Source organism: Aquarana catesbeiana, linkage group LG03, assembly GCF_042186555.1.
Source record: "Aquarana catesbeiana isolate 2022-GZ linkage group LG03, ASM4218655v1, whole genome shotgun sequence".
Taxonomy (NCBI): domain Eukaryota; kingdom Metazoa; phylum Chordata; class Amphibia; order Anura; family Ranidae; genus Aquarana; species Aquarana catesbeiana.
In genome coordinates, this window is record NC_133326.1 from 118,668,683 (window position 1) to 118,684,680 (window position 15,998).

The following is a 15,998-nucleotide window of genomic DNA, read 5'->3' on the forward strand; positions in this document are numbered from 1 at the left end:
TGAGGGCCTCATTGTTCCAAGCAACCTCTGCTGCCAGAGTACGGAATTCAATGGCGTAATCAGCAACAGTTCTCGTACTATGTTTCATGGACATGAGGCACTTGGCAGCAGAAGCGGAGCGCGCGGGAATGTCAAATACCCTTATAAAGGAAGTCACAAACTCAGGGTAACTCAAGGCTCTCTCAGAAAGCAAAGATATTATGAAACCTACTTTGCTTCTGTCCGTGGGAAACGCCTGGGGCAGCATCTCAAAGTATATCTCACCCTGGTTGAGAAACCCTCTGCATTGGACTGGATTGCCCCCAAATGGCTGGGGAAGCGGAACCAGACATACCTCTTATAGAGGTAATACTCGAGGTGGGTGCTTGCACAGAGACTGGAGCAGCAGCAGGGATGGCCTGCAACACAGGTTGTACCGGAGCAGCCACAGTGCTGCGACTCAGGAGTGTTTGTAATGCCCTGGCAAACTGATCCATGCGGTGATCCTGCTCATCCAATCTGGAAAAAATATTACCAACAAGTGGATTGACTGTATCCTGTGAATTCATGGCCTTTGCCTACTGTCAGAAACCATGAATCAGACCGATACAGAAGTACAGTAAAATCACACTTGTTTAATAATAAAACATAGCCAAAGTTTGGTAACCGGGACGCATAGTCAGCCAAGCCAGAAAGTCAGGGATCAGTGTATTGGAACAGCAAGCAGGATCTGGAGCCAGAAGGGATGTCAGCCAAGCAAGTCTTTACCAGGAACATAGGAGATGTGATGTTGACCAAGGCGAAGGCAGAGATCCTCTGGGCTGGATGGCTTAAAGCGGAGGTTTGCTGAAAAAAAATATCAAAAGCCAGCAGCTACAAATACTGCTTTTAATATATGGACACTTACCTTTCCAGGGAGCCCGCGGTGTCGACAGCCGAAGCCGATCCGTCCTTCGGCTCTCGGCTGCTGTCGCCACCATCCTTGGTAAGGGAATAAGGAAGTGAAGCCGTGCGGATTCACTTCCTGGTTTCCTACTGCGCATGCACGAGTCGCGCTGCGTGTCCTCTCAGGTCCCTGCTGTATTCAGTGTCTCACAGAATACAGCGGTGGAGGAGGACAGGGTAGACGGCGGAAGTGGCGTAGGTCACCACAATCACCGCGGTGATCTATGCCAGGAAGTGGGAGCAAATACCTGTATTAGACAGGTATCTGCTCCCTCCTCCCCCCTGAAAGGTGCCAAATGTGACACCGGAGGGGGAAGGAATACAAAAAGTGGAAGTTCCATTTTTGGGTGGAACTCCACTTTAAGTAAGCAGGACTGACGAGCAGGATATCATCATCAGGTGAGTCACTGTGGAGAGATAGGAGCTGGCAATTAGCCGACAGCTGAGCGGTCAGCTCAGAAAAGGAAGGGCTGAGCCCAGCCCTGACACCACCATAACAACTGGGCAGACCTCCTACCTTGGAGTTTGCTCACAATAGTGCTGTCAATGCTGCTTCCCGATTGTCTCAGTTTATGATGAATTATGGTTTCCAACCATCCATGTTGCCTGACTCATTTGTTCCTCAAAAGAGTTCCTGCATTAGAGGAGCATCTCTGCGATCTTTGCTCCACTTGAGTGCAGGTCCAGGAGTCCTTGCGACATGCCAGTGAGAGGTACAGACTCCATGCTGACCGCTGACGCCTACCTGTGCCTTCCTACCAGGTTGGGGAGAGGGTCTGGCTGTCATGTCATAACCTCTGACTCCATGTTCTCTCACTGAAAATGGCTCCACAATTTATTGGGCCTTTCCGTATTCTACATAGGATCAACCCAGTGGCTTACGCATTAGACCTTCCTTCTAACATGCATATTTCGAATGCTTTTCATGTCTCCTTTTTGAAACCTTTGGTGTGCAACCGCTTCACCATCTCGGTACCACGTCCTTGCCCGATGCAGGTCGAGAACCATGAGGAGTATAGGATACAATTGATCATTGACTTCCATAGGCGCATATAGTACCTGGTTCATTGAAGAGGGTACGGTCCGGAGGAACGCTCTTGGGTCTCATCCTCGGATGTACATGCTCCTGTACTCCTTCGTGCTTTCCATAGACGTTTTCCCCTCAAACCTGGGGGTCCCCCGAGGGGGAGGGGTCATTGAGGAGGGGATACTATCAGGGCTGGGCTCTCAGTTCTTCCTTCTTTGTGCTCAGGTTGCTCAGCTGTTGGTTAATTGCCAGAACTCAACGTTCCACAGTGGCTCACCTGTTGATCATCTCCTGCTCGTCAGTCAAGCCCACAGCCAGCCCCTCCTTGCTAATTAAACTTCCTGGTTCATTTAATTAATTGCCTTCGCCTTGGTCAAACATATCTAGAGATTCTCTGCTGTCTTCCTTTTGAAGACTTGCCCGGCCAACTTCCCTTCTTGTTCCTGATCCTGTCTGCTGCCTGAGACTATGCTGATCTCTGGCTCTCCGATTTCCTGGCTTGCTATGAATACCCGATTTGGCTACCGAACCCTGGCTATGTTTTGACTACGTTTACCAGTTGTACCATTTTTTTAAAAGGTGTGATTTTTACTGCATATTCTGTCTCCGTCTATTTCATGGTTCCTGACAGATACATGGAGAATATATAAATATATATATATATATATATATATATATATATATATACATAAAACACACAGTGCATTCAGTGTAGACTATATATACAGTGCAGGCAGTCTAGTGTTTATAAACCCACATATACCAAAATCCATACCAGACCCTTATTCGAGCAAGCAACCTGGCAGGCCAGGAAAGGGGGGGTGAGCGCCCCCCCTCCTGAACCATACCAGGCTGCTTGCCCTCAACATGGGGAGGGTGCTTTGGGGTCCCCCCTAAAGCACTTTGTTCCCATGTTGATGGGGACAAGGGCCTCTTCCCGACAACCCTGGCCATTGGTTGTTGGGGCCTGCAGGCGGGGGGCTTAACAGAATCTGGAAGCCCCCCTTTAACAAGGAGGCCCCCAGATCCTGCCCCCCCCCCATGTGAATGGATATCGGGTACATTGTACCCCTACCCATTCACCAAAAAAAGTGTCAAAAAGTAAAAACCACAATAGACAGTTTTTCACAGTTCCCATATTAAAAAAGAAAAAAAAAAAAAAAAAGTGTCCCGCAATGTTCATCCATCTTCAATCATGCCACCCGACGGACCTGAAAAATAGAAAAAAAAAATCTCCGCCTTGATGGGAGGTCTCCCGGCGACTGCTGTCTCTTGGCTGTAACAGCTGTTATATAGGCAAGGGCGGGGGCCACCCGGTGACGTAATAGAGTGACCCGCTCCTTCTGACATCAGATGGGGCGGGGGTCATCTGGTTACGTCAGCAGGTGGCCCCGCCCTTGCCTATATAACAGCTGTCAAAGCCAGAAGACAGCAGTCCTTGATAGGCCTCCAATGGAGGCAGAGTTTTTTTTGTTTTTTTTTTCTATTTTTCGGGTCCATCGGGTGGCGTGATTGACAATGGATGTACATCGCAGGACGCTTTTTTTTGTCTTTTGTAATAAAGGAATTGTCAAACTGTCTATTGTGGTTTTTACTTTGACACTTTTTTTGGTGAATGGGTAGGGGTACGTTTGTACCCGATACCCATTCACAAGGCGGGGGGGCCGGGATCTGGGGCTCCCCTTGTTAAAGGGAGCTTCCAGATTCCGATAAGCCCCCCACCCGCAGACCCTGACAACCCTGGCCATTGCAGGAACCCCAACACACCCTACCCATGTTGAAGGCAAACGGCCTAGTATGGTTCAGGAGGGGGAGTGCTCACTCGTCCCCCCCCTTTTCTGGCCTGCCGGGCTGCTTGCTCGGATAAGGGTCTGGTACGGAATTTAGGGGGGACCCTACGCCAATTTTTTTTTTACATTTTGGCGTGGATTTCCCCTTAAACTCTATGCCAGACCCAAAGAGCCTGGTATGGACGGGGTGGGGGGGAGGACCCACACCGATTTGTTTCCTTGATTTTTCATCTACATTGCCAGGAGCCAGCAATACATTACAGCCGCAAGCAAGTTTAAATTATTTTTTTTTAGAAATGTAATTTTGCTACACATTGCACAGATGCGCCACTTTACAGGCAGACTAAGGGGACACCCCCCCCCCCCCGGCACGATATTTGAAGGAATATTTCATTTTTACTGTTTCACTTTAATCATTATTAAAATCACGGCTCCTGTTTTAAAAACTTATTTTTGCATCGATACATGTTCCCTGGGGCAGCACCCCATACACTTTTTATGGCAATAACTTGCATATAAGCCTTTAAAATGAGCACTTTTGATTTTTCATGTTTGTGCCCTATAGACTTTAATAGGATTCGCATGTTCGCTCAAACTTTTTGCCTGTTCGCATGTTCTCGTGCAAACCAAATCAGGGGGTGTTCGGCTCATTCCTACTGTCAGTGTTCCACTGTCATTGTCATTTCTTTTAAACAGCTTGATCTGTATGTAATTATAGAGCTAATATGAACAAAGACACATGGGATAAAAATGGAATTCATGTATAAAATATTTTTATTAACCACATACAATTATCAGAATACAATATTTTTTACACTGCTGCAACTTTAAAGAAACGCCACACCAATTATTTGTTGTTTTTAAAAAAATGACGTGCATACTGATTTTAATGGTCTAGGGTTATATACATTTTTGCATCATATGGATCATATTTAGTTGACCATGTACATCTCCTTTAGTGGATAATATACTGTATGTATCTGTTCCATCATTAACGGTTATGGCTATCGAGTCTTGATGCATTTTGCATTAGCAGGTTTCAGGTCCATAAACAGATACTTTACCACAGTATTTCAGTCATCCAGAGGCCGTAGAGTTAAGTGTATTGGTTTAGATGGGAAAAGAATGAGCTTAAATGTTGTTCCCACCTCAATCATACGGTTTGTTTCAATCCTAAAGTGCTCAAGAATCTGAAAAATAAGAGAAATAAGTTCACTCACAATCCAAGCAGTGTTAAAAGAGTCATTACTTTTATCCTTTTTAGGGCACTTTAAAGATGTGCTTTGGGTAGTGGGTCCACTCCACTGGTGCCTCATAAGTGCTCTGTCCTTCCTTCCTGTGGCACCGCAAAAGGAGAGGAACATTTTAATAGGCTCTTATTAAAGCACCAGTGAAAGCTCAGGTATTACCTGTCGCTGCCACATGCCTCTTGCCTCTCTCCCAATGCCAGCAAGTAAGTATACAACTCTCTTTATCTTTCTCTCTGCTAATCTTCCTCTGTTGATAATCAACCTCCATCTTCCCTTTATAGCTTCTGCTATGGACCATGCTGCCTATACAGACAATCCCATTAAAAGTAAGAATATAGGTGATTAGGTTAGCTGTACAAAAGCACTTATGGTTTTGGCGGCATCCATTCAGGGCCTTCTTTAATATTGATTGGACCCTGGGCAAACATTTTCTTGGACCCCCCCCCCGAGACATACAGTAATTGGCAGCTAGACTCATAATAATTTTAGTGCAGCAGATCAGATCATTGGTTGCCAGAGGTTACAGTATATCATTACCACCCACTGAATAGTTGCTAGAGGTTACAGCACATCATTATTGCTCAATAATTAGTTGCTAGAGGTTACAGGAAATCATTTCTGCTTACTGATTGGTTGCTAGAGGTTACACCACATCATTACCATTCACTGGTTTCTAGAGATTACTGCAAATCATTATTGCTCACTGATTGGTTGCTAGAGGTTACTATACATCATTATCTCTGCATCAAATTGAGGGTGTGGTCAAACTGCACTAACATTGAGGGGTGCCCTATGTACAAAGTGCAGGTTTGAGGGGCACACTACATACAGAGTGCATAGGTAAAAGGTGTGCTACATACAGAGTGCAGGGTTGAGGGTTACGCTATGTACAGAGTGCACCCCCCCAATCCTCAAGTACAAGGCTCTCACTCCCATCTCACCCCCAATTCCAGTCCAGAGCTCACCTAATACCCCCCCAATCCAGAACAGAGCTCCACTACCCCCTTCCCTCCAAGTACAAGGCTTCCCCCCCACCCCATTCCCGAGTCCAGTACACACTTTTCCTCTATCACATATCATACTCACAGACAGCATGTCTGATGTCTGTGCAGCCTGCAGGTTTCTTTTCTGAAGCAGCTTCCCCCGTGCAGCTTCCCCGCCCCCTTCCTCCTCTGCTCTCAGAGATTGGTGTGTGTACCCGAGGGATCTGAGCTGCTATCGGGAGTGGAGCACTGTCACTTGCAAATACAGAAGGAGCGCTCCTGTATTTAAAAGTGACAGTAGGCGAGCAGCCAGCATCCGAACAGCACCGGAGGTGAACGAACTTCGGTGGGCAGGATAGGGCTCAAGGGGGAGGAACCTACAATGTTTCTGTTTATGAAAGATCTAAAAAGGTAATTACTCAAGAAGAGTTGAAGTGAATAGAAAAGAAACCTGGTCTTAGAGAGAAAGTTAACTCAGTTTTATATTTTCTTATTTTTTCTTACCTGCAAAATAAAGGCATAATGTGCTACTTACCTGCAAACGAAGTCCTTGTCTTCCCAGCTGGAGGTCACATCCATCATTGCCCGTCTTCCTTTCAGCTGTGTGGACTCCGGCTGTGTGACTGACGTCACTCCAGCGCATCTGCATGGGAGCCTCCAGTCACGGCACACAGCTTTGAAGAAACGGCACAGGTGGCCGCTCCTTCAGAGCGAATGCGCCGATTACATCATCGGTGCAATATACAGTAAATATCTCCTACGCGGTGAAAGTTTTGGAGCTATTTACAGTGCCTATAGGTAAGCCTTATTATAGGCCTACCTATGGGTACAAAGAATAGGGGGAAGTTTACTTCCACTTTAAAGAGGTTCTAAAATTAAAATGTTTTTTACCTAATACATTCCCTGCATTAAGGTAAAAAAAAAAAGTTTTAGCACTTGCTGTGGATCCCCCCCCCAAACACTTACCAGAGTCGCTGTGCCCAGCTGCATCTGGTATCTGGTCTCTTCTCTCCATTGGCTCCTGCTTCTGTCAGTCAAATCCTGTAAGCAGAGAGCAGGGGGCAGGGCCAAGCCACGCTGTGTGTGTCTATGGATGCACACAGCTTGGCTTTGGAGCATGCCCTCATGTTTGCCCCAATGGCATGCTATGGGGGCAGACACAGAAAAGGAGCAAAGAGCACCAATGGGGGACCCCAGAAGAGGAGGCCACTCTGTGCAAAACCATTACACAGAGCAGGTTAGTATAACATAATAATGGATTGTCCAAGCTCTGTCTCATCAAGGAAGCGTACTCCATCTCCCTCCCTACTTTATCTCTCATTAACGCATCATTGAGACTAGCACGCCACATGATACAGAAGACTACTCTTTGGTCCTACTTGGTTTCATTGCACAACATGGCTGCACGGGGAGGGGGTCCTGGAGAGCACAGGAGGAGGGGGGGGACCTGAGAGCACGGAAGGAGGGGGCTTAGAGCAATGGAGGGGAGCTGAGAGTACAGGAGGGGGGCTGAGAGTACGGGAGGGGGGGCTGAGAGTATGGGGGGGGGCCTGAGAGCATACAGAAAGAAGCTGGATAGGAGGAGCGGCTGCAATCTCTCCATTTTCCTCCTGAAGCCTCAGAATGCTTGCGGGAGGAAGAGAAGGAGAGTTGAACATTAAGAAGCTGCAGTAGGAAAATAGAGAGATTGATTCTTCTATATGCAGCCACCCCGCGGCTGCTCCTACCCAGGCACACGGGGATCCGCATTTACGTTCTCTCTGGTCCGACGTCTCCTCCAGCTCCCCCTGGCCATGTGAGTGGTACGGGCTCAAGGAGCAGTCCAGCTGCCTTGGGCCCCAGCCCACTGGGCAATTGCCCAGTGAACCCTATGGCCAGTCCGGGCCTGCATGAATGCACAATATATATTCTGCTGTATGTTATATACTCTGCAGTTTTCCTGTGTATACTATATGCTCTGTCGTCCCCTTTTCAGCCTCACCAGATAATGGACAGCAATCACAGACACATCTGTACCCTAACGGGCACACTTTGCTAATTCAATTCAAAGCAATAGAGCTAATTTTGATCTAGGAAAAAAGGAATACTGAGCAGGCATTTTGTCGTGCTGCAAATCATCATTTTCTTTTTCTGTTAGGTTTGTAGCATTTTTGTACTGACCAGAATAATTATTTATACTTACATGAATCAAAAAAAGGTTCATCTCCATTTCTGCTATTCTTCTCCCAAGACATTGTCGAGGTCCAAAGCCAAAGCCAAGACTCCGAAAGTGTGTTGATTCTCCCCCCAACCAGCGCTCTGGGAAGAACTTCTCAGGGGAAGGAAATATATCTGGATTTCGACCCATGGCATACAGTCCAACCTGTACCAGGGTCTGAAATTAAAAAGTAAAGCTTTTAAGTAAAACGGTAGCACGTGGAGCTAAACTTTTTTAGGGTTTAAGCTTCTTTATTCCTCCTTACCCCACGTGGAATCATGTAGTTTCTAATAACTGTATCCCGCTGTGTGTATCGCTGCAATGAGATGGCCACAGGATGCAACCTGCAATAAATGAATATGGAGTAGGTTTGTTTCTATACGTGTGACTCAAAACAAATGGGAGTGCCCTCTATCTTACCTGAGTGTTTCTTTCAAAGCTGCTTTGACCAATGGAATTCTTTTCAACAATGCATTAAGGTCATTTCCAGCAGCCTTTCTGGCAGCTTTAATTTCTGACCTGAGCTTCTCCTGCACACTAGGGGCACGGGCCAGCTCATACATAGCCCATTGCAGAGTCATTGAGGTCTGTGATGAGATGTAAAAAAATTGCTAATTATTTACTAACAGTTAGCTCTTTTTATAATAAGCCAAATCAATTCACTTGTATTTAGAACAGTAGTTGTCAATTTACTAGATATAGAAAAGTTTTGAATGCTGCCCCTGAAATCACCAAAGGGCTGCCATTAATATTCATTGCAGGTAACGCTGCAAAAAAACTGTCAGACTGCAGTCATACTAGACTAGAGCATATAGTCAGAAACTTTGGACAATATTTTAACCACTTAAGGACCGGAAGGATTTGCCCCCTTAATGATCAGGCCATTTTTTGCAATACGGCACTGCGTCGCTTTAACTGACAATTGCGCGGTCGTGCGATGTTGTACCCAAACAAAATTTATGTCCTTTTTTCCCCACAAATAGAGTTTACTTTTGGTGGTATTTGATCACCTCTGCGGTTTTTATTTTTTGCGCTATAAACAAAAAAAGACCGACAATTGAAAAAAAACAATATTTTTTACTTTTTGCTATAATAAATATCCCAAAAAGGTGAAAAAGGTATTTTTAGAAACAAGTGAAAATATATATATATATATATATATATATATATATATATATATATATATATATATATATATATATATCTGTATACCTATATACAGTATCTCACAAAAGTGAGTACACCCCTCACATTTTTTGTAAAGATTTTATTATACATTTTCATGTGACAACACTGAAGAAATGACACTTTGCTACAATGTAAAGTAGTGAGTGTACAGATTGTATACCAGTGTAAATTTGCTGTCCCCTCAAAATAACTCAACACACAGCCATTAATGTCCAAACCGCTGGCAACAAACGTGAGTACACCCCTAGCTGAAAATGTCCAAACTGGGTCCAATTAGCCATTTTCCCTCCCAGTTGTCATGTGACTCATTAGTGTTACAAGGTCTCAGGTGTGAATGGGGAGCAGGTGTGTTAAATTTGGTGTTATCACTCTCATTCTCTCATACTGGTAACTGGAATGTCAACATGGCACCTCATGGCAAAGAACTCTGAAAGGATCTGAAAAAAAGAATTGTTGCTTTACATAAAGATGGCCTAGGCTATAAGAAGATTGCCAAGACCCTGAAACTGAGCTGCAGCACGGTGGCCAAGACCATACAGTGGTTTAACAGGAAAGTTCCACTCAGAACAGGCCTTGCCATGGTCGACCAAAGAAGTTGAGTGCACATGCTCAGAGTCATATCCAGAGGTTGTCTTTGGGAAATAGACGTGTGAGTGCTGCCAGCATTGCTGCAGAGGTTGGCTTATTTGGTTCAGATGGTGTCAAGCGTGTGTGGCGGCAACCAGGTGAGGAGTACAAAGACAAGTGTGTCTTGCCTACAGTCAAGCATGGTGGTGGGAATGTCATGGTCTGGGGCTGCATGAGTGCTGCCGCCACTGGGGAACTACAGTTCATTGAGGGAACCATGAATGCCAGCATGTACTGTGGCATACTGAAGCGGAACATGATTCCCTCCCTTAAGAGACTGGGCCGCAGGGTAATATTCCAACATGGTAACGACCCCAAACACACCTCCAAGACGACCACTGCCTTGCTAAAGAAGCTGAGGATAAAGGTGATGGACTGGCCAAGCATGTCTCCAGACCTAAACGCTATTGAGCATCTGTGGGGCATCCTCAAACGGAAGGTGGAGGAGCACAAGGTCTCTAACATCCACCAGCTCTGTGATGTCTTCATGGAGGAGTGGAAGAGGACTCCAGTGGCAACCTGTGAAGCTCTGGTGAACTCCATGCCCAGGAGGGTTAAGGCAGTGCTGGAAAATAATGGTGGCCACACAAAATATTGACACTTTGGGCCCAATTTGGACATTTTCACTTAGGAGGTGTACTAACTTTTGTTGCTAGCGGTTTAGACATTAATGGCTGTGTGTTGAGTTATTTTGAGGGGACAGCAAATTTATATTGTTATAAACGATGTACACTCACTACTTTACATTGTAGCAAAGTGTAATTTCTTCAGTGTTGTCACATGAAAAGTTATAATAAAATATTTACAAAAATGTGAGGGGTGTGCTCACTTTTGTGAGATACTGTGTATATATATATATATATATATATATATATATATATATATATACATATATATATATATATATCTTCAATGTAGTTAGGGATACCTATATATGTAACAACATCATAATCTAGACATTTAAGATGATACACTTAATTGTATATAAAAAAGCATATATGCCACTACAATATGATTTATAATACACGATATGTGTTTTTTTTAATATACAATTAGGTGTATCCTCTTAGATATCTAGATTATCATGTTATATATATATTTTTTTTTTTCAACAGAATAACATATATATATATATATATATATATATATATATATATATATATATATATATATATATAAAAATATGTCCAGTACAAAAAATATGAAGATCAAAAAAATTGTGAAGTAAAGTCCTTCTTCCAAGGGAAGTTGTGAATGAACAGCAAATAAATCCCAGTGTTAGCGATAATGAAATAGTGCTGAATCCCAAAAGGGCACAAATCCGCCACCAGGTGCAATGGATTGGCCGCTCACCTCAAATACAAAGACAATGCGCATCAGACTGCCAAGGCATTCTCCCTGAGGTATCTTTCATCAATGGTCATCATTTCAAATGGACTTAAAACCTTCCTGACCAGAGCACTTTTTACAATTTGGCACTGTGTCGCTTTAACTGACAATTGCACAGTCATGCAATGCTGTACCCAAACAAAATGTACGTGCTTTTTCCCCACAAATAGAGCTTTCTTTTGGTGGTATTTGATCATCTCTGAGGTTTTTATTTTTTGCACTATAAACAAAAAAATAGTGACAATTTTGAAAGAAAAAAAAATATTTTTAACTTTTTGCTATAATAAATATCCCCAATTTTTGTTTTAAAAACTAATCTCTTCACCAGTTTAGGCCAATATATATTCTTCCACATATTGTTGGTAAAAAAAAAAAAATCGCAATAAGCATGTATTGATTGGTTTGCACAAAAGTTATAGCATCTACAAACTATGGGAAAGATTTATGGTATTTTTATCATATTTATATATATATAATCGATCCATGCTATAAAAATGCACTGATTACTGTGTAAATGTCACTGGCAGGGAAGGGCTTAACACTAGGGGGCAACCAAGGGGTCAACTGTGTGTTCCCTCAGTGTGTTCTAACTGTATGGGGATGTGAGTGACCAGGAGAGGAGACATATCGTTTTTCCTACTTAGTAGGAACAAACAATATGTTTCCTCTTCCCTGACAGCACAGGGATTTGTGTGGTTACATGTGCGACGTACCCGTATGGGATTTCGCCCAGGGGAGCCATTCTGCCGCAGTATATCTGCGTGACCTGGTCGGGAACCGGTTAATCAGTGTCGTTTAGACTTCAGTTAATATCTAGCTGTTTGGTGTGAGTGGGTTATTATTAGGAACCTGGGTCTCTTTTTTTTATGGGTTCCTGACAACACTGTCACAAATGGTTTTATGATGGTGTGGTGAAGGTTGCAATTTTTGACATATTTGAATTTTGTACCAATAAATATAATACATTTTCTATACTTTCACCACAGTGCGTTTCCTTTTGGGGCCACCTTTGTCTAGCTTTGGTGCCTCGGTACCTTAGTTTAATTCTTGTGTAGTATATAGTGAAGATTTATTTAAAACAAAGATGAACTTACATTTAAAATTGGACATGTGAATAACCACAGCCAAATGGGGTCATACAACAGCAGAACGCTAAAAAAAGAAACTTCCGGTTTCGGCCATAACTGGAAGTGACGTCACCCAGCTCCTCTCGACTTGTTTCGTCACTATTACGTGACTTTATCAAGCGTTGGAGGCTGGGTGACAGGTGCCGGACTATATACATGGGAACCGCGAAAACTCAAAGAGCTTCAAACTATTTTGTTGATTAGTAACAGACGCTCATAGTACATAGCAATAGCTAAATAGATTGATGCATAACATTAGCTGAATAGAATGAAGATCAATGAATATATAAAAATGAATAAACAAATACATAATCTAATACTAACACATTAAATATCATTTTCCTTCAATGGGTAAGAAAAATAGGAAACAAAATTCCAAAAAAAATGTGTAAAATATTAAACCAACTGGCATAAACAAAATAAAATGAAAAATAAAAATGAAAATAAAAATAATTAAAAAACTAAATGAATGTGAAAATGAAAAAAAAATTTAAATATTAATAAAAATCAAATAAAAAGAAGAAAGGAGGGAGAAAAATCAAATAAAAAATAAGTAAAAATAAAATTAAATAAAATTAAAATTAAATAAAAAAATAAATATAAATACACCAGATGGGTGAATAAGCTAAAAAAAACTTCCTAAAAGTCTTCCTAAAAATTCAATATAGTTTAACCACTTCCCACCCGCCATATAGCAATATGACGTCGGGAAAGTGGTTCTGTTTGACACACCGTAACTCCGATCTAGGTAAAGAGTCTCTGACGGAGACTCTTTACCACGTGATCAGCTGTGTCCAATCACAGCTGATCACGATGTAAACAGGAAAAGCCGTGTATTGGGTTTTTCTCACTCATGTCAGACAGACGCAAGTAGAGGAGAGCCAATCGGCTCTCCCCCCCCAGTCGGGGGGGTTCTGCGCTAATTGATTATCAGTGCAGCCCCCCCAAGGATGCCCACCCAGGATCACCAGGGATGCCACCAGGACCACCAGGGATGGCCACCGCTAATGACCACCAGGTATGCCACCCATGGCCACCAGGGATGCTAATGTGTGCCCACATATAATGCCAATGTGTGCCCACATATGATGCCAATCAGGGCCCATCAGCAATACCTGCCAGTGCCTCCATAGCAGTGATGCCCATCAGTGCCATCTATCTGTGTCCATCAGTGCCACCTATCAGTGCCCATCCATGTCCATCAGTGCCACCCATACATGCCCATCAGTGCAGCCTTTCAGTATCCATCAGTGCCACCTATGAGTGCCCATAAGTACTGCATATCAGTGCCAACTATCAGTGCCCATCAGATTCTCATATCAGTGCCACCTCATCAGTACTGCCTTATCAGTGCTTGTCAGTGCAGCCTCATCAGTGCCCATCAGTGAAGGAGAAAACTTACTTATTTACAAAATTTTATAACAGAAACAAAGAAAAACTTTCTTTTCAAAATTTTTGGTCATTTTTTATTTGTTTAGCAAAAAATAAAAACCCCAGAGTTGATCAATTACCACCAAAAGAAAGCTCTATTTGTGGGAACAAAATGATAAAAATGTTGTTTGGGTACAGTGTAGCAATTGGCATTCAAACAGTGACAGCGCTGAAAGCTGAAAATTGGCTTGGGCAGGAAGGGGGGGAAAGTGTCTGGTATTGAATTGGTTAAAAATAAACTTGGCAAAGGAAGGTGATTCCTACCAAATGAAGACCTAATGTATGAACATAAAGTAAAGGAGGCATATGTAAAGAAGGGTTCTAGCAAGATCGAATGAAAAAAGTCAAAATAATCAGATGTATGTTAATAACCAGAAATGAAACAATTTAAAGGGTAACTTCACTTTCGTGGGGAAAAAAAAATAGCAAATAAAGAAAAAAAATGATAGCGCATATAATTGCAACACTAGTCATATTGTAATTGAATGTTATTAAAAATTACCTTTCCTTTTAAATCTGCAGTCAATGTAATTTTCTGAGAATACAATGCAATATGGCTACCTGGAGCTGTTCTGTACACATAGTGTGTACTGACTGTTGTAATATGTTGTATTGTTCACCGATTTATGTGGGACATTGTTGTGTGTATGTACACATGCAGTCAATGTTGACCAGGCCAGAATGACAATGACAGAATGGTTGATTTGTCCAACTGAATTTTAACAGCTGAAGACTCTTTGATGTGTTAATCTTATGCAAGTCTATTTGAACATCTCAAAGGGTATTCAGGTGGTATCTGTTAATATAATTACACATATCTAAAGGGGACTTGTTGATGTTGATATGCGGGAGTGCAAATTGGGGTGGTTCACGGCTGTTCACGGCTGGGGGTTGTTGTCTGTTTGAAAGACTAAAGCTAATCAAAGTCCTAAATTGAAACGGCCAATCAAAGTGCTCAGCCATTCAATATTTAGTGAATATAACACGGCATTCAGTCTATAGGTTAGTAAGTGAGGCTTGTCTGTGTATGAGGGAGGCTTGTCTGTGCATGGCTGGGAAGACTGAATTATATGGGAAGACTGAATAATATGGGTCTCTGAATTATATTTCCTCTGTCGGATTTCTTTGTCATCTGTGGACTTTGGACTTTGTTCTGTGTTGGAAGTCAATAAAGTGCATCTCTCTGGAAGAATTGGGTTGCTGCGGAAGAGTACTTACATCATCATTATAATAATACCTAAATATTAATTATCATACCCACTCTACATCATATCACCCAATATACATTAATATACCCGATCACTACACACTACATTGATCACTACACTGACCACTCCCCAGAAACATAATTTCCTGCTTGTGTTATTGGTTCACCAATTTTCCTAGAAGTCTTCCTAAGATACAAACCAGATTTCAGGCATCCCTTGCAACAAAAATGTCATTTTTTGAGAGTTACTTTCAATAGGAATAAGTCTAAAGGGATTCCCTTCAGCTCCACACCTGACAATAAATTTGAAACCACTCCCATTAGACCTACTCAGAACAGAGGCACAGAGAAACACACATGGATTTCTTCAGAATAACAAAAGGTAGGAATCTGCAACAAAGTTTGTTATAATCCTTTTGTGCACATAGATCACCCAGAGGGGAATGTTTTTTCTCAAAAGTGGAGTTACCCTTTAATTTAAAATAAAAAATTCTATGTTGTGGCCTAGAGGAGCAAAAGTTTGCATCTCATATATCCAACAAGATTCAGATTTGCTTAAGGAAATAATTTTATTACTTCCTCTCCAATGGGGTTTGTACTTCTCTATACCCCAAAAACATAGAGAAGAGGGATCCTTTCCATGACATTCAGCATAGTATTTGGAAACACTTTGCTTAGGATAACCTCTTTTGATGTTTTGAATATGTTCTCTCAGGTGTTTCCAGAGAGGTCTCTTTGTTCTACCCATATATTGAAGGTGACATGGACATTCCAAAACATATACCGCTCCTTTTGTTTTGCATGATATAAACTCTCTGATGTTATATTTTTTGCCTGTAGAAGTGTCAATAAATTAAT

At 42.5% G+C, this 15,998-nt stretch overlaps 1 protein-coding gene across 1 annotated transcript in view; it reads right to left on the reverse strand.

Moving 5' to 3' along the window:
* Positions 1-4,497: 4,497 nt before the first annotated feature.
* The window catches only part of CYP11A1 (cytochrome P450 family 11 subfamily A member 1), a 126,363-nt gene continuing 114,862 nt past the window's right edge, over positions 4,498-15,998 (reverse strand). The window contains exons 7-10 of the mRNA XM_073619074.1: positions 8,592-8,758; positions 8,437-8,515; positions 8,157-8,348; positions 4,498-4,931 (exon numbers count right to left, since the gene is read on the reverse strand). Coding sequence (XP_073475175.1) covers positions 4,815-4,931; positions 8,157-8,348; positions 8,437-8,515; positions 8,592-8,758 — 555 coding nt within the window. The 3' untranslated portion in view covers positions 4,498-4,814. The remainder of the gene's footprint in view (positions 4,932-8,156; positions 8,349-8,436; positions 8,516-8,591; positions 8,759-15,998) is intronic.